The sequence below is a fragment of the Cyclopterus lumpus genome, chromosome 24 (assembly GCF_009769545.1).
Source record: "Cyclopterus lumpus isolate fCycLum1 chromosome 24, fCycLum1.pri, whole genome shotgun sequence".
In the NCBI taxonomy this organism is placed as follows: domain Eukaryota; kingdom Metazoa; phylum Chordata; class Actinopteri; order Perciformes; family Cyclopteridae; genus Cyclopterus; species Cyclopterus lumpus.
In genome coordinates, this window is record NC_046989.1 from 3,377,205 (window position 1) to 3,401,720 (window position 24,516).

A 24,516-nucleotide genomic window follows, 5' to 3' on the forward strand; every position below is an offset into this window, starting at 1 on the left:
TTATCCTTTAGAGAACTCCACCTGCTCTTATCGTGGCTGCCGCTGAGTTTCATTTCACTCAGTTAAGGACGTTATTAAGCGCCTTAAACCTGCATTATTTCTAGTAGCCAGCAGGGGGCGACTCACAAGCCTATTTGTATAGAAGTCTATGAAAATAAGACCTGTATAGAAGCATATACTTCTATACAACCAGAGGAGTCGCCCCCTGGTGGTCAGGAGAGAGAATGCAGCTTTAACACATGAAGCATAGACTTCTATACAACCAGAAGAGTCGCCCCCTGGTGGTCAGGAGAGATAATGCAGCTTTAACACATGAAGCATATACTTCTATACAACCAGAGGAGTCGCCCCGTGGTGGTCAGGAGAGAGAATGCAGCTTTAACACATGAAGCATAGACTTCTATACAACCAGAAGAGTCGCCCCCTGGTGGTCAGGAGAGAGAATGCAGCTTTAACACATGAAGCATATACTTCTATACAACCAGAGGAGTCGCCCCCTGGTGGTCAGGAGAGAGAATGCAGCTTTAACACATGAAGCATAGACTTCTATACAACCAGAGGAGTCGCCCCCTGGTGGTCAGGAGAGACAATGCAAGTTGCAGAATCACCTGATGCAATAATGCGAAAAACGCGAGATGCACGATCTGTCATTTGTCCGTTCTGGGCTACTGTAGAAATAAAAATGACGGACTATAGAAATAAATGTCTGTCAGACTAACGAAACTAACAGGTAACGAAAACCGTGTTTTTTTTTCAAGCTGTTTAGCTATACTTAAACAAACGTACTTATCACATAGTAGATTCCATTGACTTTTAATTCACTGGGATCTCTTTTAAAGAATCAACCGAGTTGTTATATTATGGGTTATCACAAGTTTATTTGAGGCTCTGAAGCCGAGTCAGATACCGGAGGAAAGGGGGCGTTTTCGGGACCGGGGAATTCACTTAATTTGAGGAGAAAAGTCTTCTTCCTCTTCGTTTCGCCCCCGTCGACGGGAGTCCGTCAGCGGGTCTGTTGACATGCAAATAGCCCGACGGGGAGAGGGAGGGAGGCGGCGCGAGCGGCCGTGTGTAGTAGCTTCACTGTGTGGTTCCCTCTCACTCAACGTGCAGCTCGCGAGGCGGTCGGGACTAGCTGAAACGCTCCAGTCTCCGTCCGAGAGTCCACGACGCTCCAGCGGACGCTTTCTCTCCAAAGTAAGTCTCCTTTTTTTTTTTTGTAAAACATTTTTATTAACGTTAATGTTGTTTTATTCTTCGTCGTGGTTTTCCTCTTTAAATATCAAGGTTTTACGCGGCGTGTTTTTTTTGTGTGCTGCGTACGCGAGTTTACGAGCCTCGAGCCAAATCACTGCGCCGTATTCAAATAACCGTTAACGTTCCAACGGTTACGGCTCGTGCCATTACGCTCGCTTTGGTCGTAAATGGAGACCTGAAAGTGTCCCTTCTCCACCTGTACGAGGCGATACTGGTTGCGCCAACTTGTTAACCTCTCTGGTGAGTAAATGCCAAGTCTTATAGTGACTTTATTTATTTATTTTAAAATGTTGGGGTACGTCCCTAGAGATCCCTTTTTAATCCCTTCGTAAATTTTTTTTATATATATATAAAAATTTACGACATTTTAACATTTTAAAATAAATAAATAAAGTCACTATAAGACATATATATATATATATATATGTGTGTGTATATATATATATGTGTGTGTGTGTGTGTGTGTATATATATATATATATATATATATATATATATATATATATATATATATATATGTGTGTGTATATATATATATATATATATGTGTGTGTGTATATATATATATATATATATATATATATATATATATATATATATTTATTTATTTATTTATTTATTTGAAATGCCTCTCAGGCATCCCTCAAGAAAGTGTATTATTTACGTGTCTGTGCTGTTCACGGTTGAATGACATCTCCAAGATATCCCCTCAGTGTTCTCATTATAATAATAATAAATCCACAACAGGGAGTTACTGATGTTACTGCATAATATTCTTACAAAATGCATCACTTTGGTCTGATCTCAGATGGGTTCAGTGCAACCAAGTGTATATGTAAGATACAAGAATAAATTAGTAATTACTAAATTAATCAGGCCACTGGATGCATGTGCAATATCTGAGGCAAATTAGGCTGCAAAGAAATACCCCAGAAATGTGAAATAAAGTAGGCTTAAGTGAAATCTTCTCTGCAGCTTAAGGCTTAACCTAAATATTTAATTCTATAAGGGTTCACATTGAGGGTATTTAACAGTGTAAGATATGAGCTTATTAGGAAAGGCTGTGCAGTAATGTGTTCTAATGATATTACCTCGGCACAATACATCAATTCATACCCCGAAGGAAGGAAGACGTGGCTGTTGTGAGCTCGTAGTGATGAAAAGGCACATTTATTTGAATGGGATAGTAGTTTGATGATTACCATGATAATATACTGCCCACAGCAAGGAGTATGTCTTTACGTTAAGTTGTAATACTTTGTTGTCCAATACTTTTTTTGTTGTTGTACTGAACTGAACAAAACTGTGTCAAAAAGCAACAGAAACTGGACCGTGAAAAGCTATTGAATTCACATGAGATTAAGTTACACTAATGATTCATCCGGTAACCCCGATTCCTCTTTATTCCACTTTTCTATGTGGTAAAACCCTCCAGGAAATACACAACACAGTGGCTATCTTGTTACTGATGGATTTATTCGCCTTTTTTTATTGCACCTCAGTAAACATCAGCAATCAAATCCACTGGCAAACGTGGACAAAATACACAACAATGTACAAAATAAGCACGCACACAAAGTGTAGACACGCAGGTGTAAATACACATGATAAAACACGAATAAACACCCAGGTGAACTGAGGGGGAATGGGTCCACTTGAACACAAACAGCCACAACAACATCGCCTTAAACCTTTAAATCTTTTAAGCGGTTAAAAAAAACATCTTGGTGAAAATTGCCCCAAACAGCGATCCCAATAGAAACAATATTCTTTGAAAATAAGCCGGTGAAATAGCAACGTAAACAAATAGTGACATAAATGGTAATAATGGCAGTTAAATCTCCGGTCTTTATCATTTCCAAATGTGTGATTTTTGGCGCCGAGAAATAGATCGTCCTCTATGGACTGACACGATTTTACCAATCTGAATTTTTTTACAAAAAAACATTTAAAAAAATGTTGTATTCTCCCTCGCAGTTGCGAGTACGAGCAGCCTTAACCCGTCTGTCCGTCTGCTCGGGTCCCCGGGGAGCTGATTAGCACGGCCCAGTGCTGACGAGGTCAGAGGTCACCAGGTGTATAATGGGCACATAATGAGCCTTAATTGGCCACAGGGTGGGTGGGGGGGTTTACAAGCTCCAGAAACTCGACACTGGACGAGAGGCGGTGATTAGATTTGTCTTGTCAGATGGTGAGATGGAGCCTAATGTGAGCATTTGTTATGGGGCGCAAGCAAAGCTGCTGAGATCTGCTAATTCCCGGGATTGCTTTAGTTTCTGTAGGGATATTAATGCTGTGGTTTGAAGAGATGATATCACTCTGGAATCAGATTTACACCTTTTTTATTTTTTAATTTTTAGAATTATAAATCCAGTTTAAGTGGCAGTATGATTGTTGATCCTGGGATCAGCACTCGTGCATTGAAGAGAGTAGCTCCCTGGTAAAAAGAAAAGGAGCTTGAATCTTTGTTCTTCTGCATTGCCGAGGCCTCTAAATCCCACTTAACCCTTTTTATTTAGTAGCTTGAAACCATTGTTTTCTTTGCCAAACAGCTGACACTCGGCTCTCTCCAGCTGGAGAGGAGGCAGCTTCACCTCCTCCTAATTTGTGCATGTCATTGCTATTATTACCAATATTACCATTATTCCTTTCGGTATACGTTACGGATGCTTACGATTGCCAAATTAGACTTCCAACAGAGTGGGATGGGGCAAGTGTGAGGTTGTCCCCTTGACGTTGCCGCATGTGGTGTTGCGTGGTTGTTGTGGTAACGGGCGGTGACCTCATTGTAAATGCTAAAAGGGTAGCGGCATCTCTCTGAGGAGCACAAGGGGCCTTTTCTGCTCGCCGCTCCCGGACAATGAAGCCGGGCCCAGGAGGCGATTACTGCGACCAGACTGGCAAAAAAGGGGTCTTCAAACTCTGAGGCATTTTTAGCAGGCTTCTTCTTCTTCTTCTTCTTCTTCTTCTTTGTTGTGCAGCTGCGTCCGTTAATCCCGTCGCACTGCAACGCATGCATATTCAAGCAAGTGGAAATGTATGTGTGAGATATGGTTTGTAGTGATGCTCAGATACTTGTGTCTGATTTGTGTATAGAGCATAACATCAAAGACGAAAAAGCACTGAGAAAATAAAGAATATTTGGCTCATACAAGTTAGATGAGACTTTAGTTGCATTTCTTGTTTTATTCTATAAAAAATAAAGGCCTTGATATCGCAAATAAAAAAATGACAATCTAAATATATAATCTTTATTCTTTTTTAAACCACATTTTTTAATACATGCTTTTTAAATTATATATATATATATACTTTAACTGGATAAATGAACTACTTGTTATTGTTTTGATCGAGTAGCAGAATTAAATTACGTGCATTTAAGTCAGAATCTTTTTCCAAGAAATTGTGAGAAACGATAGTTCCATTTCAATATAATTTACAGAATTTTGCAGTTCGTTCGTCTTTGCAGCGGTTTTCTGCAGATGAAGAGAACCAAAAGGAAGGAAGGACGGCGAAGAACACGGGGTCACTTTCATATTGTAGAGCAGCGTTGATAAGATGTTCTCGTTGTATACAAACAACGCCCAAACAACGCCTAAACAACGCCTAAACAACGCCGTCCTGCAGACGCCACACAGAGTTCCCGTGGGAACTTTTCGCGTTACAAGGCCAACTTTACACATACTCCTTTTGAGAGTGTGTGAAGGGTGAGAAAGGAACTAGGAAACTTCTTTCAAACACAGGTTTTATTGGTTTGTTGTGGGGTTAACAATTATACTTCAATTACACTACATTCCAGAACACTTGACGTGCATATAGGCGGTTTGATTCTGATTCTATTGTTGGACATTGGTGTAATATTTATATTTAAATATTTTTTTTGTCTACTTATGTACATAACAGTCCCCGCTTTTATCCACCAAGCTTTATTCCCCTCGTCCCAAGCTGTTATTTTGATTTCTATGTAATAACATTAAGAGGGATGTAAAAACAATAGTCAAATTCCTTGTATGTTCACACATATTTTGCCAATAATTTTCATAATTCTGATTTTATATTAGTGAAACCATAAGCCCTGATTTTTCAAAGTAATTTAAATGTCCTGTGCCGTACAGCGGAGTTGTACTAAAAGGCACGCTGTGCTGTTATTTTTAGTCTAATGTTTAGGTTGGCCTCTGTACTATTTATTAAGATGGCCATCACATCTGTAACAGCTGTCACATGACACTGACGGAAGGTTTATCTCCAGCAGTGACCTGAGGATTAGCCAACAGTGTGTCACAAATGTTGGCCAGTGATTAAACAGATAATATATAGAGGCAAAGTCCCGCCCCATTCATTAAAAAAAGATGTATGGTAGTTAATAGCGAGCGATGTCCCGTTTGAATCGTTGAATCTTTGGCGGGTACTAGCCGGTACTACTGGGCTGTGTTTGGCAGGTACTAGCCAGTACTACTGGGCTGTGTTTGGCAGGTACTAGCCGGTACTACTGGGCTGTGTTTGGCAGGGTACTAGCTAGTACTACTGGGCTGTGTTTGGCTAGTACTAGCCGGTACTACTGGGCTGTGTTTGGCAGTTACTAGCCGGTACTACTGGGCTTTGTTTGGCTAGTACTAGCCGGTACTACTGGGCTGTGTTTGGCAGGTACTAGCCAGTACTACTGGGCTGTGTTTGGCAGGGTACTAGCTAGTACTACTGGGCTGTGTTTGGCGGTTACTAGCAAGTACTACTGGGCTTTGTTTGGCTAGTACTAGCAGGTACTACTGGGCTGTGTTTGGCAGGTACTAGCCGGTACTAGTGGGCTGTGTTTGGCAGGGTACTAGCTAGTACTACTGGGCTGTGTTTGGCTAGTACTAGCCGGTACTACTGGGCTGTCTTTGGCTAGTACTAGCTGGTACTACTGGACTGTGTTTGGCTAGTAATAGCTGGTACTACTGGGCTATGTTTGGCTAGTACTAGCTGGTACTACTGGGCTGTGTTTGGCTAGTACTAGCCGGTACTACTGGGCTGTGTTTGGCTAGTACTAGCTGGTACTACTACATTCTGATTTGTGGATTATCTGTCGATAGCGATGTGCTTTCCTACGCAGAAATAAGAGCATGGACAAGAGTCTTTGAATATGGATTAAGTTGTGACATTTCACTAATTTGGGAGCTGGCTAATTAGCTAGCTTGTTATTTCCACCATGCTTTTGTGCTCCACAGGTGACAGAAAATGAGCTAATTGCTAATTACTCTTTCATGCTCCTCTGGTAACATACATTGAGGACTTGTGAGAGTAGTCTTCCTCTGCCAAACAAACCTGGTTGGTTACGGTTAGAATAAACACCTGAAGGCCAACTTCTCCCGTGAGCCCAACAGTCGAGGCCGTGAGTAGGCCTGCCAGCCAATCACAGCGCAGGAGGGCGGGACAAGGAAGGACACCCTTGCACTACGTACGAATGTAATGCCATCTTACCTGATGGGCTTCTCTCGACACACGTAAATATTTGTCCTGTATTCTGCGCTACTCGTGTCTCATTTTGTCCACGATCAATGCTTCAATCAGCACAGAATCTCTTGGCCTCTGTGCTGCAGCGAGCTGGTACTGAAACAGATCTTGGGATTAGGGGAGTGGGTCAAAGTATTGTTTTAATCTGGTTTTTGGCTCTACGTCCACGACTGGTGCAGGAAAGACAGATGGCTGAGTTCTGAGTGAAATCCAACGGTGGGTTGATGTGGTGGGGGGGGGGGGGGGGGGGGGACCACTTGCTTTTCACACACACGCACTAAATCGTCATGTCACTGATCCCTCACATCTACAGTATGATGGGGGGGCCTTCTGCTGGGAAAATAGCTGCACTGTTAAGAGCAGTCTAGGGGAAGCTGGTTTGTTTTTCGTGATGTGGTGAGAGAAAACACCCGAAAACAAGGAATACCGGTTCTTTTGGATATTTTTAACCTTCACAGTACTAGCTTGTTGCGCTTACCTCCGCAAATATTTCAAAGGTAGAACTCGCTCCTGTGCACTTTGTTTAAATTCTTTAGTGGTTAAAAAAAAAAAAAAAGGTTACTCATGTTGGAGGCAGGTTGTACATGAATAGGCTTTTTGTGAAGATGTCTCCCGTACGTCACTCCTGCTGTGTTTTGTGTATTCGTCCTCGTGTTTACTCACAGAAAAAGGGGGTCTATAAGATATGAGATGTGGCTGCATCAGAGGAAATGGAGTGTATCTGTGTGGTTTTTTTTTTAAAAAGCTCATGCAGTACTTTAATGTGAGTGCTCAAACAAACAGAGGGAACAGATGACCCACATAATAGAGAATGTACTGCGGGCGGCGCTGAAGTTAATTTTAGTGCGTTCACGCTCTGCTTCATTACACAAAGGTAGTACAGATTCAGTTTTTAATGTTTTCTTCCTCACACGGAGTCACAGTGCAGTGGATGTTAATTCTTTATCGAGCTGCATCTGCTGGGATTTGACCTTGTAGAGTTTTGGTATGTAGTGAGACCCCTCTGGGAATTATTGTACATATCTTTAAGCATGAACTGCTTCAAAGCTGCTTAAAGTGTGATGAGTGTTTTAATAGATTAGTGAAAAACATATGATGTAACATGAGAAGCTCAGGCTTGTTTCTGAGGGAAGTCTAAAAGCCTAATATGAGCATTTATTTCTTTAAGCAGCTCCTCCTCCCCCAATAAGTCACCTGCTAGGTTGGGTTTTTACCACAGAATTAAAGTAAGAAGTGGAGGTAGTCACCTTGAAATCACCCTTTGCATAGACTTCTATACAACCAGAGGAGTCGCCCCTTGGTGGTCAGGAGAGAGAATGCAGCTTCAACACATGAAGCATAGACTTCTATACAACCAGAGGAGTCGCCCCCTGGTGGTCAGGAGAGATAATGCAGCTTTTAAACACTTTAAAACTCTTCAGACCCGGAGGTTGCCGCCTGCACAGAATATGACATTTCACGTATTGCTGGTCAACTGTCAAAGTGGGTGGTAGAGTAGACAACCCCCCACCCCCACTCCCTCTTCAGATAATCATTTGTAGACCGTAATCTAAAACCTGTTATCACAAGCCAACGTTTTTGTGGGAGTAACTAATGGAAAGCAGAAGAAGATGAAAAATGCAACACAGCTTATCTTATCCCTTTTTCTTTCGGGGTCAGCGAACGGGTCACATCACTTCCTTGTTGTCAGACCTGAAATCTTCACACCCACTAAACTTTGATGAAACCTTTTAAATGTGCTGCTGTAGGATATGTTGACAGGCGCTTACATTCCCGGCATACTTTGGACATAGACTGCTGCTTTCCCAAGGTCTTAAAAGGATGCACGGTTGTCACGGTTACCGCGTTGACGGCTACTAGGCGACACTGACTTCAGCGCTGCCTCACGAGCCCGAAGAAGAAGGTGTTGCTCATCGGTTAAGCACCGGTTTGAAAGGTGTAATTCAGGGCTGTTGTTGTTTTGTTTGTTTAGCCGGCACACCTGTGAAACGTCACCCCGCCAAAGAGTGTGTTTGTCTTACCGCGTCAACAATAAATACAAAGCTGCATGGATGACGTACGTTTGTTGTCCCAACCTCTGGAAACGCTCTGTAAAACACAGGTTTATGGGACTTGTTCAACAAGACAACTTCTATTATTTATTTATTATTATTATAAGTAAATATCGAACGTTGGGGCTATAGATTTTATATATATATCGTAGAACAAAACGTTAACATTTCCGAAGCTTGTGTCAACCACACGTCTTATTTCAGACATCTAACCCGTTGACTTTGAGTGCAGAAATGCTGACTCGTGTGTTTTAGGACTTATCAAGCGCCGCTGCAGGGTTATAGCAGGTTAGTTGATTAATTAAATATGTTTTTAAAGAAACTAAAAGCCCGGCGGTGCACATAAGTCAGCTATTATTTATTTTATATTTACATAATTTTGTTTTTAACTATCTTCTGGCTCTGTAGCTTTACAAATAAAATGCATTATTATTATTAAAGTATCATCAATAAAACTTGGAGGAGCCCGAATACTTTGTGTTAGATCCCATCACAGCTGTTCCTGTGGATGAAGCCCGTCACTCTTTCTGGACAGCAAGATTCAACATGTCCGCCGTCGGAGAAGATGTCTTTGACCCAAACAGGAGGAGCTACCCGCAATAAAATATAGTTCAAACAAACGGAGAGGCTTATTTGCACACTGTATTTGTGTTATGGGTTGTCTGGTTGTGGGAGTGAGGTAGAGCAGTGGGTCATGTTGTCACACCCCTTTTTTTTTAATGAAAAGTTTGACGTTTTGAACCCTGATTGCGGCAATCTGTGGGAATCGGAAGTTTCCAAACCATAAATATACTTTCTTACCCGTAGAGTATATATTTGAGAAGTGGAAATTGGTTTTGCAGCCTTGAGTTTCATATTTTGCCGTCGCCATCTTGCATTTTTTACACCAGAAGTGACACTTGAGGGTCGCATTGAGTGATGTGTTCAAGCTCTATTTGGTAAAACTTTTTATTGGGACGAAGATTAATTATAACCGTTATCACGATGCGTTCAAACGTAATCGTCAAAATGTACGTTTTTTTTTTTTTTTTTTTTTTTTTTTTTGTGAGAAACTTGAAATAAATCCGGTTGTTTTCACAGCGATTTAAAAAAACAACAACCTGTTTTAACATCAGCTCGAAGTGTTTTGTGTGTTGTTTTCTTACCGGTATCGAGAATCGTGGAATTTTGCAGTATTGCGACATCGAGACTTTAGATTAGCCGTTGAAGACAATTGTCACATTCTTGGTTGTCTAACGTTAAATTGCACAACATTGAAGGGGCTGCATGTATTCCAATGAGGTCAAACTCCCCAGGCTGTTGACCTCAGACTGACCCGAACTTCTCCCTCCAGGGAAAGGTGATAAAGACATGGTGGACGAGTAACCCCGTCCTCCATTCATGCAACACAGCTCCTCTCCTAATACATCCCCCCCCCCCCCCCCCAACATATATCAGAAAACAATCTTTTAGGAGTAAACAACCCGGATAGTAAGCAGTGAGTCTGCATGAGAAGTTTTCCCTTCAGGTTTAAATAAGTATTCTCCAGGGCCGTGTGAAAAGAGAGGGCTCGGCATTTCTTGTCCTCTAACGGGAGTCCACATGAGCTCCCAAAAAAAAGAACAAAAAAAAATAAAAAAGCGTTAGCACAAAAGCCCCCGTTGCCTAGCTGCGAGCGAGGAGCCTCGCCGCGACCGCCAGGCCTGCTTTGTGTGCGCGGGGTCTCGGACTGAACAGGATCTTCTGGAGGATCTACTGGAATGCAGTCGGGGAGAGAACCCCCCCCCCCTCCTTAATCTTATTCTGTGTTTCAGCTGGCAGGAGGGAGCCATTCACTCGTTACCATAGTGCTTCAGCATCCCCTTTTCAGCTCGAGTGAATTGACCTCCGATCGCAAGGTTTTTTTCAGGGTGTTTTTTTTTCTTTTCCTGCGTCTTCACTGTCGTTTAAGGCCTTTTACACACCGTTTATGGATCTTTTCTTTGCGCGATTTACTTGAGTTGGTTTTTTTCGGAGCTTTCAGTGAGCGTCTGCATTACGTGCACGTATTTTGCACACCGACATGGAGGGGGCTCTGTGACTTGTGTTACTCCTTTTCATTCCCCGCACTACTTTCATTGTATGTCCATTACACGCAGTTGGATAGCTCCTGAAAAATCAACCCTGTTAACTCATAAATAAAACTAAATGTTAACGCATTAAAGGCCTTTTTAAAACGTGGGTTTGAAACTCCACTCCAGTAGAAGTGATTTGGCTGAGGAACCGTGTGTCACGGTTGAGTTGGGATGAAGCTCTAATGTCTCGGAAGTAATCCGCTTCTCTCTGGATTCAGACGTGTGGTTTTTTCTTCCCGCGGCGCTGCGACTCGCTCCCCGTCGAAGTCATCTGTAGCGCGTCGCCTCGCCCCGTGTTTCCGGTAATGAAACACACTGTCATTAGAGGGACTGTCATCACAGATTAGGCTCCGGGGCGCGCTTCTTCCTCTTCACAGTACAATCAGTGTTGAGATGAAACATTCTCTCTCTCTCTCTCCCTGTGTCGGTTCTCCGGTTACCGGCTCGTACGTTCGGCCAATGGCAACGGAGTCCTAATCCCCTTAACCGCCTCCTTCGGCTCGCACCGCTTTTTATCACCTTCGTGTGTCGTTTGACGTGCAAAATCCCTTAATTACCAGGTTAAAGTGCACTTTTTTTTATCTAAAACTTAAGGGGAGTTTTTTTTTTTTTTTTTTTTAAACCAAGAAACAATAAGGAGCAAGATTTAAATAAGGTTGAATTCAGCTCCAGAATAGTTGTGATTGATCTCCCTCAAGGGGGCACATCAGAAACCCTTTGAGTCATGCGGTCCACAGAGGGGGATCAGAGGCGCATGCAGGGATCACTTTATTAATCTGACCTGGGCTTCACACGCCAACATTAATCCAGTTTATTGAGGGCGACTATTGGATGAACACGAGACTGTGAGAACCTTGACCAAGAGTGTGTGTGTGTGTGTGGGGGGGCTGTGATGAAAGGACTCACGGCTGAAAATAGTGCATCTCTGCAGCCGAGCATTCGTGTGAAATACAAGCAAAAACTGAATTTATACATTCAGTAAGACGACGAAACCCCAAATAAATGATGGCATACTTTAAACGTAAATATGTTTACAAAATGAGTTGTGTGTGTGTTGTGTTGTGTTGTGTTTTGCTTTAGTTCTTGTTTTCACAGCCAATAAACGCCTCGCGGGGTCGTAAACAAATGTTTTACCAGAAGAGAAGAAGTTCATAAAAGGCTCCGAACCCTGTAATGAACGCACTTGTCCGGACACGTCCAGAGCGTCTGGTTTCACTCACGACATTTACCTGCTGGTTTTATGACTCCGGACTCACCTGGAGGGAAATAAAAGTTGACAGTCACCTGTCTGTGTTTTATAGATTAAGATATGCCACTCCGAATGTACCCTGAGTCTTTAATTTATTTTATAAACAGTTGTGTTCTCTTGTCATTACACCCGAGGACGCCATGTAGCCTCTGAATGCCCTCTGTGGCCACTAAGTGGTTGTAAAGTTTTCCTCAAGGCCGTGATTATCCTAGAGGTCACGAGAGGTCATTTTATACAGTGAGGTCAAGTCGGAGAAGCTCTCCCTCACAATGAAATGGCCTCAGCTTAACGTACGTACACACCCGAGTTATGCAGTTGAGACGTATTCAGGTACACCAGTTTTATTAACACATTATAATACATTGAAACACATGTAACCAGCATGCACACAAAACCAGTAGATTTTTTGTTCCCTTTGCCGCGACGCATTTGATTGTTTACCTACCTTAAACCTTCTTTGTGGTTCCACCACTGTGTTCTTAAACTGTTCCTTTACGTCTCGTTTTACAATCAAAACAAAAGTCACTGCCACACTGTGCCAAGTTTTATTTTATTTATTACATGTGTTAATATCATTTGAGTCATTTTTACTATAAAAAGAACAAAAGAAAGGGGATTGTTTCCATTGTCAGGGTTGAATTATGGAACAACGTTCACATAAATGTAAGGATGTTTAACTCCCTTTTCAGTCTCCAAAAGAATGGTTTATAAAGCTATTGTTGTGGGTTACATATATTTATTTTTCTTTTCTTGAGGGTAAATTAAATACACATGTCAACATTTTGAGCCTTTTCAGTCATAATGTGTACTGGATCGTATCGAGGCTACACTCCTTTTAATTGTTTGTGATAGTTGAATTAAATACTACTACTAGTACTATTAGTACTACTGCTAGTATTGGTATTATTGGTATTATTGGTGCAGCAGCATTCAACGTTCTGACCCTCGTTGCAGATCGTTTGCAGCTCCCATGTGTCAGAAGGGATGTGGGCCGATTCCTCCCGTCTTCCTGTTTGCCGACACACCGGCGTGCTCTCACTCCGTGTGTTTCCTGTTCTCTTCCCAGCAGCAGAGAGGATGAAGAGGAGGCCGCCTGGCAGTGTGTGGAGTTCATAAAGCAAGAAGCAGCAGCAGCACTGGCAGCCTCTCCGGCTCCGCGTCTGTTCGACGCCTCCGTCTGCAGCGGCGGCGCTCGCCATGAGTTAGACGGATCCCGCAGGAGCGAAACGCCACAGCTGCCTCTCCACGCCACCCGGAGCCCCCGTGACCGACCCGTGACCGGCGGGCGGCGCCCGCCCTGCTCTCCATGAGCCAGCGGGATGCGGCTGAGGTCCTCGCGCTCTCCGAGCGCCTCCTCGTAGCGTCGCACAAGGGCCAAGCCGACAACGTGGTGCAGCTCATCAACAAGGGCGCCAAAGTAGCCGTCACCAAGGTAACCTCATTCACGAGTTTATTCATCTTCATAAACTACAGGTTACCGACTTCCTGTCCAGCTGTGTGCTCGACAGATGAAAACCACGCTGATCAAACAAAAGGAGCTTCCTCTGTCCTTGAACCTCACATCGCATCGGAAAAGGAGAAACTCCCCCATTAAAAACAGAGAAGGGATCGCACTCAGAGGATGGACTAAAAAAAAATATATATATATAATTAGTTACAACAGTTAATCCATCTGACAGAAATGTTACATATAATGAGAGCAGTAATATTAATAACTTATAATAATAAGAGTCACCCCCCCCATCGATGGCTGTAAGCACCCAGCTGAGCTGTTACGCGGCCAGATGACACACACACACACACACACACACACACACACACACACACACAGCCTGAGGCTTTGCTGTATGCGTCCGTCCCGTTCCAGCGAACACGAACGCTGTGAGAGAATTTCTTCAAATTTTTGAATTAACGTCCACTTTGACTCAAGAATGGACTGATTTAAAAATTTAAAAAATTGGGGCGATAACATTTCTGACGATTTATTTTACTAAACTTGACCGGTTGGCGGAGGAATAAAAACCCCGAGGAGACCATCCTCGTTTTTGTGTTTTGTGTCTTTTGATTTCAGGCCGCGATGAACAAAAGAAGGCGTCTCCTTTTTTCTTTTTAACCACCAAGGTTCTACTCCGCTGTTTATTTAACAAGAAGCTAAATAATTAATTTCAACAAAACAAATCTGTCGTCGGCCTTCATCTGTGTAACAAACTGAAGACATTAAGGTTATCAGGCCGCATGTAGGTGGAGCTTCATCATCTTCATCGTTCGCCATCGTCAGGTTAGGTTTCTTGTGTTTTAGAAAATGATTTTGAAAGCACATGTGTGAGCCCTTGTTATCCTGGATGATTGTGTTGTGACTTCATGTCGTAACAACAACAACAACAACAACAACGTGACGACGTGCGGCTGCTCTCGCTCTCGGCTGTATTTTTTTAATTTTTTTTTGGCAGCGTGCCGTCGTGAACACTTAATCCTGGATAAAGGGGGCAGAGTTTCATACGGAACATTCCTCAGGAAACGGAATGGAGGAATCGTGTTCAGGAGGCCGGCGGATGAATGGATTCAGAAGGAAAGGGGGATGAAAAGAGGGAGGGGAGAAGGAAAGAGAGGATGAGCTGGGGAGTGAGGAGATGATGGTTTAGAGTCTCGATCATTACAGCCGGGAGGAATGCATCCAGTGTGTGTGTTGGTCTGACATTCGGTTTACAATGATACCAAATCCTTCTATGTTTGGCATTTTATACCTGGAAAAACAACTGAAACAATTATTCATTTGTCAAAGTATGTGCAGATTAACTTGATCTATTAATTGACTAATTGTTTCAGCACTGGACATAATTGTAATTGTTATATTTTTTACATGTGTGTGTGTATATATATATAAGAAACAGATTTATATATATATCACAGGTTTCAGAGACCTGTTGGACCACTTACCTGCATTTCCTGTCTGGTTTTAATCATCAATACAAAAGATGAACGCCGTTTAGTGTACTTTAGTAGGATTTAAGATTCATTGAGAGTCTTTTAAATGTTTTCATTAGCACAAGAACAGCCAAACAGATAAAGTAAATAAATAAAGAGTATTATAACTGTACGAGAGCGCGGAGACAACAGGGCTCCCTCTGGCTGTCTACCTGAGCTCCGAGGTGGCTCCTCTCCAAGTGTAATGTGAGCGCCGCGTACACGCCGAGCCGAGCGGAGCCGCGCCCAAACAAAGCGCCGCGGCGATACCGTGGGCGTGATGTTGTGTGGGAACGGGATGTGTAATTAAACGGCGTCCACTCAGTAAAACTGACAGATTAATGGAGATCTCCTGGATCACGCGTTTGTTTACCTGCGCGTCGACTTCCTGCTCCGTCATTCTGCTCCACGCGGTTTGTTGTGTTGGATGTGAGAGCTTTATGTAATTACACTGTGTGTGTGTTAGTGTGTGTGTGTTAGTGTGTGTGTGTGTAGGAAGGAAGTTCCCCTTGTTGTTCCACGTGAACCACACGATGCTACAGTCACTTTAAGATACACGCGTGTGTGTGTGTGTGTTTAAATGTAAGTGTGTTTCTTTATATGTACGTGTGTGTTTGTTTACATGTGTGTCTTTATAAGTACGTGTGTTTTGTACATGTGTGTGTTTATATGTGTGTGTGTGTTTATTTGTGTTTAAATGTACGTGTGTGTCTTTATATGTATGTGTGTGTCTTTATATGTGTGTGTGTGTCTTTATAAGTACGTGTGTGTTTGTGTACGTGTGTCTTTATATGTACGTGTGTGTTTGTGTACGTGTGTGTGTCTTTATAAGTATGTTCAGTTTGCAATGAAATAAAACAGAAAACCCAGAAAACCCATTTAAATTAAATACGCCGTTTACAATTGAGACAATTACACATAAAATCACACAAATCGGTGAATTTAACAACGCCACCAAAGTTAAGTAGCCTTTCCGCCTCAGGCCCCGCCCACAGATCCCAGGATACAGCTGATCCTCTTTAACAGATTAGTTACGCGTTTGTTGACCTCCGTTACTCACGTGTGTGTGTGTGCTTTTAATGTTTTGTTCACCGGGCCCTTGTGTGTTTGTTCTTGTGTCCACAGTATGGCAGGAGCCCCCTTCACTTGGCCGCCCACAAAGGTCACATCGAGGTCGTGCGTATCCTCCTCAAAGCCGGCTGTGACCTCGACATCCAAGACGACGTGAGTAGAGCTCCGCGTTTCCACCTCCCAGCTCTCGCACCCCGCGGTCCTGATTGGTCGTTACCAGCGCGTTGCTTAGCTCTTTTTTTTCTAACCTTTTTTAAACATAACGGTAGTCTAATGACCTCCAGCGGCCTTGAGTGGGACCCGTTGGACTGTCCACTCGTGGGGTTTCCCTCAGGATGCAAGTCCCCCTTCCTCACCGATAGCGAAAGGCCAGATGTCTGTTGCCGAATTCACTCTCTGTGGTCGATGAGCTCCGCAACAGGCTGCAGTGCGTCCTCCAGGACCGGAGGGAGCAGGAGGTGCAGACTGGAGGAGGAGCAGGAGGAGGAGAGAAGACAGTGGAGGAGGGCTGGGAAAGAGCCTGGAGGATCAGGGAGAGTGAAGGAGGTTAGCCAAAACTGCTCCCACTGAGCCAGCAGAAATCTACCCCCCCCCCCCTCAATCCTTCCTTCCTTCCCTGAACAAACTCCTCCTCCGCTGCTGCTTCTTATCTCTGAGCTTGGAGTGACCCTCCTCCTCTTCTTCTCCCTCCTCCTCCTCCTCCTCCTCCTCCTCCTCCTCCTTCCAGCGCTCTCTCACGTCAAACCTCTCCACTAATCTGCTTTGTGTGCCGAGCATAAATGTGAGCTTAATCTTTAATTATTTGTATTTTTTTCTTCAACCTGGGGTCTGTATGTCACCGTTGTCACGGTTACGCAAACCACGCTGGACTCCAGCTTTTTATGCGCCGACGTACAAACATCTTCGTCCGTCTTTGTGTTAATAAAAAAATGACCCGGACACAAAGTTCTGATGATGGAAATGTTTATTTTTTCCTTCTATGGATGCTGGTTAGGAGTGTTTCTAGCCACATATATTGAGTCAGTGTGTGTGTGTGTGTGTGTGTGTGTGTGTGTGTGTGTGTGTGTGTGTGTGTGTGTGTGTGTGTGTGTGTGTGTGTGTGTGTGTGTGTGTGTGTGTGTGTGTGTGTGTGTGTGTGTGTGTGTGTGTGTGTGTGTGTGTGTGTGTGTCCATTGGCAGGGGGAGCAGACGGCGTTACAGCGAGCCGCCGTGGTGGGAAACAGCGACGTCATCAGCGCTCTCATCCAGGAAGGGTGTGCACTGGACAGACAGGACAAGGTGCACACACACACACACACACACACACACACACACACACACACACACACACACAGCCAGAATAATGACTGCATTTAGGCATCTGATAATCATAGAGGAACCAGCGGGCCTGTAATCAGCTTTTAGTCCCTCATGAAAAGTAGAGTCGGGTGGATTAACAAAAACTCTCCGTGCTGGCAAGTTAAAGCAATAAAAATATTCCAAATAAGCAGTAAAAATATATAAATACATATATCTGACGGCAAGTTAAAGCAGTAAGAATATCTTTGGCTGTTTTTTTGTTGCTGCCCCCGCCCACAGCAGTACGTTGCTCTGCTCTGTTTCTACTGTAAGTAGTAATAATACCCTGACTAAGGATAAGTACCTCACTTTAAAACCTTTAATGGTGTCCTAGTGGATCAAAATAATCCAACCAGTATTACCATGCATGCTCTGATTAAGCCCCTTTTTCCCACAGAGATCCTTTACAGTTGGCTCATTTTGGGACGATCTCTCTGAAATGCAAACAAGTGAGACGTCATTACGTCACATCACATCTTTCCAGGACGTATTAACATATCAATGTACCGCGAGGTGTTTATATTACCGGGACTTTATCCGGCTGTTATTTCTGTGATTTAGACCGGATTCTTTGCGTCCAGACATGCGTTGCCGCGGTAACGACGTAGGCGTCTCCACCACTTTAAATCCTTTTTTGAGCGGCCGGCCGGAGAAATGGAATCAAACAACCGCCAAATGGGGTTCGCAAAAAAATTCCTTCTATGTATTTATTTTTGCTGTCCATTCATTAAATCAACCTGGATTTGCCCCCCCCCCCCAAAAAAAAGCCTTAAAGTCACACTTTTATCCCTAATTTCCCAAGTTTCAAGTGTATTTAATGCCTCAAAAGATGCTCAAAGGGCGCATTCGCAGAGGCAAGTGTGACGCGACTCGTTAGTGTACCAACGTAATCCTTCACGGGTTCCCTAAAAATCTCGAGTTACATGAGTGGGAGTGTCCTGAAGGCTTATTTTGTTGTCCCGTCAGGACGGCAACGCGGCGCTCCACGAGGTGTCCTGGCACGGCTTCAGCCAGTCGGTGAAGGTGCTGGTGAAGGCCGGAGCCAACGCGCACGCCAAGAACAAGGTCAGCGATTTCCTCCAGCGGCGGTTCACTGCTTCCCCCGTTTTTTTAAATGGCGGGACGGCTGCATACAATGCCGAATGTAAATGTAGCTGGTCGTGAGCACAAATAAAAGATGGCCGCTCGTCTTGTCTCCAGGCAGGAAACACGGCTCTCCACCTGGCCTGTCAGAACGCTCACGCTCAGAGCTGCAAGGTGCTGCTGCTCGGAGGCTCCAGGCCCGACAACAAGAACCACGTGAGTCATTCTTGCTGTGACACATCTTTCAAATCAATTCATTATTATTTCTTTTTTTTTTTTTTTGCAACATTGCTAAATCTTATTTTCCAGGCGGGGGACACGTGTCTGCACGTGGCGTCCCGCTACAACCACGTGGCCGTGATCCGCATCCTGCTGGGAGCCTTTTGCTCCGTGTCAGAGAAAAACCTGGTGAGCTTCCACAATATATTATTATTATATTATACGTTTTAAAGAGTAAAACACGCTGTAAGCTGTACACTCAATGACACGACTCCACTGCGATGAAACGCATCAATTCTGGTTAATAATAATTATTTTACGATGTTTATTGATTAATAATGGCTCAAAATACCATCTTTTTTAAAAATCTGCCCTAATTTTTCAAGACCAATAAAGACGTATTCATTGGCGAAAAATATAGAATTACTTAATTGTGCCATCAGTTACATACTTGATGTTTGTCAAGTTAAAATATAATGTTGCGCGCCAAGGAAGTCTAATGTTGGCTTCTCAACACTGCGCTGTATTTGTTTTGACACGCTTGTCACTGTGTGTTTGTGTGTGTGTGTGTGTGTGTGTGTGTGTAGGCTGGGGACACGCCGCTGCACGTGGCTGCTGCTCTGAATCATAAGAAGTCGGTACGTCTGCTGCTGGAAGCCGGAGCAGACAGCAACATCTGCAACAATGTGAGTTCCCGAAGCCTCTTTCCACATCGTTGATGCTCAGAAGTGTTTGTAATTAACACCGTGTGTGTGTGTAGGCAGGTCAGACGGCTCTTGACCAAGCCAGAGAACACAACAACCCAGACGTGGCTCTTCTATTGACCAAAGCTCCCCAGGTAACTCCCATTCTCACCGGCAAAGGCAGCTGTAAACATTAATTAATATATAATATATATATATATTATTATATATAATTACAATATTATATATAATAGCTAAGCACACATGGTAGTTCTAGCAGTGATTTCAGTCCTTCTGTTGTGCAGGTGCAGAGTTTTGTGCGAGGCAGGACTGCGAGGAAGAGGAGAGACAAGCTGAAGGCGGAGGGCAGAGCTCAGTCTGTGCCCAGAGATGAGATGCTGCCCTGTAAGGTAAGAACAGAGCGATATTCATAAGGCCATCATGAAGCTTCAAGTAGTGAAGTACAAAGGTCAAAAGGTCAAAAACAGAGCGCTGATCCCTGGAGAAGATTTCACTGAAGAGTTTTTAAATCCTCCCCTCCTGCTCTAAAGTTAACCTCCTTTACTACTTTATGTTATGGTAGATGGACCTGTACTTGTAGAGCAACAATAATTAGTAATCCATACAAGTGATTTTTTTTGCAGGACAGCGCTGCAGATGACACGCAGAGCAGCGACCGAGCTGCCTGCAAACACGCCGAGGCCACCGAGACCAACGCCGAGACGGAAAGGAACAAGAAGCAGAAACAGAAAGTAGGTCCTCCAAGTCTCCTCCGGTAGAAGAGCGCTGCCCCTTTTTTTCTGAGACGGAGTAATCATCCCTCTGTTGGCGTTTCAGCCGTCTTTGTCCGAGCCGCTCCGCCGCAGAGACGCCGCCGCCGCCGCCGCTCACAAGAGGAGATGCAAACCGCGAGGAGCCGACGTCCCTCCGCACAACTACAAAGCCTATCAGCTCTACACGCTGTACCGCGGCAAGGACGGCAAGGTCATGCAGGTGAGGGGCCGCGCGCTCGAAGAACCCGCCCGGTTGTGATGATCTTTGAGGCCGCCATCGATTGGCCGTCGTCACTTACGCCTCGTATCCGTTGTGTTCGTGTTTCAGGCTCCTCTGAACGGCTGCCGCTGCGAACCTCTCATCAGTAAACTGGAGAACCAGCTGGAGGCCACCAAGGAGGAGATGAAGACTGAAATCCACACCGTCCAAGACCTGATGAACAGCAAGATGGGCCAGCTGGACCGCAAGAACAAACACCAGGTAACGGCCACATGCTACGGGCCACATGCTAACGGCTACATGCTAACGGCTACATTCTATGGGACGCCTGCTACAGGCCGCCTGCTAATGGCCACATGCTACGGGCCACCTGCTAACGGCTACATGCTATGGGCCGCCTGCTAACAACTACATTCTACGGGCAGCCTTCTAGCGTCTACATGCTATGAGCCGCCTGCTAACGGCCACATGCTAACAGCTACATTCTATGGGACGCCTGCTAACGGCCACATGCTACAGGCCACATGCTACGGGCCGCCTGCTAACGGCTACATGCCACATGCTAACTGCCACATGCTATGGGCCGCCTGCTAACGGCCACATGCTACGGGCCGCCTGCTAACGGCCACATGCTACAGGCCACATGCTACGGGCTGCCTGCTAACGGCCACATGCTACGGGCCGCCTGCTAACGGCCACATGCTAACGGCTCTAGTTGCGCTCACGACTCGTGGGTTTTTTCCCCGTCAGATCCGAGCTCTCGACAAGATGACGGTGGAGCGAGTGTCGGCCGAGAGGACCGAGTGTCTGCAGAGGATCGAGCAGCGGGCCCTGCAGGAGAGGCTGGAAGCGGAGAAGAGACAGGTAACCCTGACGACCAATCACAGGCTCTGCAGCTGATGAGGTCATCACTGAGGCGTCGGCGCTCTCAACACGGTGCGTTTACAGCTCCGTGGAACAGTTGTAGAGCGCCGTCTTCGTTCTGGTGGTTTTACGTCGTCCCACCGAACCAGTATGAACTCTGACATAAACCAGTATAAACTGGTGTGTGTGTGTGTGTGTGTGGTTGGTTTCAGCAGGCGTCCCTGGTCAGTGAGCTGAAGAGCTGGTGTCTGTCCAAGCTGCACAACATGGACCTTCGATTCGCGGGAGACCCCGGCGGCGCCGAGCTGCGGCGCTCCTCCTCCTCTGTGGCCGAGGGCCTGAACGAAGTCGACGGCGCCGGCTTCACCGCACTGCCCACTGGCGAGGGAGGCAGCTCCCAGTGCCTGGAGCGCCACAACAGCGCCGCCCTACCGGACTCCAGCCGGGGGGAGGGCGGCTCAGCCAACCACTACTTTGTGGTTAATGTGGAGAGCTCTCCAGGTAAAAGGCTCACAGATGCACCTCAATGCTTTGTTTATAATTATTTCACTTGTTCAAACGCCCTTTAACAACATCGTATTCTGTCCTGAAGCTGATGACTTGTGTGCACGGTGGTAAAACTACACCGTTAGTGAAAACTGTCAAAATTGTCAGATTTCCATCTTTCCGACGATCCTTGAACACATCATGTGCGTCAAACGCGCAGCTTAAACTTTTTATCGTTCATTTCTCATTTAAAATCGACAGTAAGTAAGAAACTGCTTCAGGTTCAGAGGGTTATAATACTGTATAATAATAAATAATAATTTAAAATATGACTAAAAGCTCTCGTTGGATCTTTTCTGAACTCTTACCAGACGGCGATAAGGCTCACAATGAGGTCACCGCTCCTCGGGTCGCAAAGAGCCCCCCGTCGTCTGTCCAGGTGGTCCGGCCCAAGGAGCGTCTCGGGATCTGCGCCGACACCCAGCGGGAGAACCAGGACCAGAACCAGGACCTGGACCTGCAGGACGCGGAGTACGGGGGGGCGAGGGGGGGCAGGAATTACCGATCCGGCAGCCTGTCTCCGGCCGCAGAGCGACGCCGCTGCAGCAGAACCGAAGCCGGGCCCAGAGACCGGGATCGCGGGCGGGACAGAGGGAACCACCACAAGAAGCAGGGCAGGACTAAGTCCAGGGGGCCCACGGGGGCGGTCAGGACTCTGGAGAGGGACAACATGCACGCCCAGGAGGTGACCCAGTACTTCTTCGAGGCGGTGTCGGCGCAGATGGAGCGCTGGTACGAGAGGAAGGTGCAGGAGGCTCGTTGGCATGCCGACCAGAAGGCCCAGGCCGACCGGGCCGCGCTGGTGGAGCGGGTCATGCACCTGGAGGACGAGCTGCGTATGCTCAGGACTAACAGGCACGACGACCACTGACACACACACACACACACACACACACACACGCAGGAAGCCCGGCCGCACTCTGAACATGACTTTGTGCACCACCAGGAGAAGAAAGGTGTGAAAGTGCACCTGCACGCTGTCGATGGGAGTTACAGGAACATAAGCTGTGTTGTATCTGCATGTTTGTGATGAGGAACCGATTTTGTTATTTATGAGAATGGAACTAAACTGACACTGTATTTAAAGCCCTAAAGGTTGTTGTTTGTTTGTTTCCAGTATAAATATCTGATTTTTATTTTTAGGCTGCCCATAGAATAGTTAATACACACACACACACACACTTCCTTCAACATTGTTTAAATATTATTTTGTAAGCTTATAAGAAATTAATATGTAAAAATAACAATATATAATGTTACAAGTTGGCATTTAAGAGGTATTTTTTGTTTTAAATCCTTTCAGTTGATGACTAAACTTTTTATATTGACTTTAAAAAAAAAAAGGGATGTTATAAACTGGAGGATTTCTACGACTAGAGGATTAATAACAAATGAGTTGATGTTTGTCTGTTTTTAAAGCAAAAACACCATAAAGCCTGATTGCAATTCCCTTTTTAATGTGAGGATTTGCTGCTTTTAATAAAATATAAAACTTTTCTGAGGTTTTACAAACAAAAAGATGAAAGGAAAAGAAACAACCGAACAGTTGAACAGACACCAGTCTGCCAACGTCTCCCAGTAGCTGACTGGGAGACGTTGAAGTTGTGTTTGATGTCGTGACCGTCGCCTCACATGTGGGTAGTTTTACATATGAATGCTGCACTCGGACGCAAAACATTTTTATATATAAAAAAAAAGGATTCCTTTGATCTCTGGTATCTGAACACAGAAAACTCATTTCATAAACAGAAGTCTGGTACTAAACGTCTTAAAGCTGCTTCACATCATCAAGCTTCATTTAAGACCAAATTAGCTTGAATGGTCAAAATAATATAGGTTATAAATCTTAACTGGCAATTTTAAATCTCAGTGCCACCTAGTGGACACTCAAGGTTACAACAATACTTAGTTATTATATTCTTAATATGCAGCAGTCTTTCTTCTTGTACAAGTAAAACAAGTAGTTACCTTGTTTTATGAATGAGCTTCGAAATGGACAGCACAAAGTAAAAGCATTGTATTTCCTACAGCCCCTGAAGGGAGCAGTGTGTCACCAGTCCTCTGCTGCCCTCCTGTGGGGAAACACTGCTACAACACATTTAAAAACTACATTTACAAGTTGTCAGCTAGTTTGTTCTGTAGTTACAAAACCAACAGATTATTCTCAAAGAACACGTTCACTTAACAACTGAGACAATTAGTTATTTAAAAGAAGAAAGCTTCAGGTGAAACTTATTATTCAACAATGGCACATGTACAATTTAATAAATTGTCAATATAGAAATGGCAAAATACATTTAAACTAACTTGCCAATGCAGAGAAAAAAATAAAATAAAATAAATTGGGGTCAATGTTGTTATTGCCCTCAGTTATTTTTTTTATAGATGCATTTCAAACTCTTTGTATGAAAACACAAAATGGGTGTTTGACTTGTAAACTTACATCAATAGTATGATATCTGCCTTTTCCTCACATGGCACAAAATATAACATGTTCATAAAGTAAATATCTCTTAAACTTCTTGATAAAATGCTTTGCAGGTATAATATATATGTATATATATTTTATATATATATATATATATATATATAAAAAGATATAAATATATATTTTA

At 44.3% G+C, this 24,516-nt stretch overlaps 1 protein-coding gene across 5 annotated transcripts; it reads left to right on the forward strand.

Annotated features, from left to right (window-relative positions):
- Positions 1-1,084: 1,084 nt before the first annotated feature.
- On the forward strand, positions 1,085-23,397 carry ankrd6b (ankyrin repeat domain 6b). 5 transcript variants are annotated; one of them, XM_034528463.1, is made up of 16 exons: positions 1,085-1,197; positions 13,210-13,572; positions 16,230-16,328; positions 17,355-17,453; positions 18,480-18,578; positions 18,714-18,812; positions 18,906-19,004; positions 19,403-19,501; positions 19,576-19,653; positions 19,804-19,908; positions 20,143-20,250; positions 20,336-20,491; positions 20,600-20,752; positions 21,242-21,355; positions 21,568-21,856; positions 22,213-23,397. In XM_034528463.1, the coding sequence occupies exons 2-16, from the start codon at positions 13,447-13,449 to the stop codon at positions 22,770-22,772; spliced, it is 2,283 nt and encodes a 760-aa protein (XP_034384354.1). In that variant the 5' UTR covers positions 1,085-1,197; positions 13,210-13,446; the 3' UTR covers positions 22,773-23,397. The 5 variants fall into 5 exon arrangements, with proteins under 5 accessions (XP_034384354.1, XP_034384355.1, XP_034384353.1 ...); XM_034528464.1 differs by having other exon boundaries at positions 21,571-21,856; XM_034528460.1 differs by lacking the exon at positions 1,085-1,197 and adding an exon at positions 16,445-16,721 and having other exon boundaries at positions 13,477-13,572; positions 22,213-23,317.
- The last annotated feature ends 1,119 nt before the right edge of the window (positions 23,398-24,516 follow it).

What these genes read in the sequence shown, in the direction of transcription:
- ankrd6b (XM_034528460.1), top strand. Translation starts at nt 16,231, where the DNA reads ATGGCAGGAGCCCCCTTCACTTGGCCGCCCACAAAGGTCACATCGAGG. An exon ending in CACTGGACAGACAGGACAAG is followed by an intron (nt 17,454 to 18,479) that starts GTGCACACACAC and finishes TTGTCCCGTCAG; the next exon opens with GACGGCAACGCGGCGCTCCA. An exon ending in TGGAAGCGGAGAAGAGACAG is followed by an intron (nt 21,356 to 21,567) that starts GTAACCCTGACG and finishes GGTTGGTTTCAG; the next exon opens with CAGGCGTCCCTGGTCAGTGA.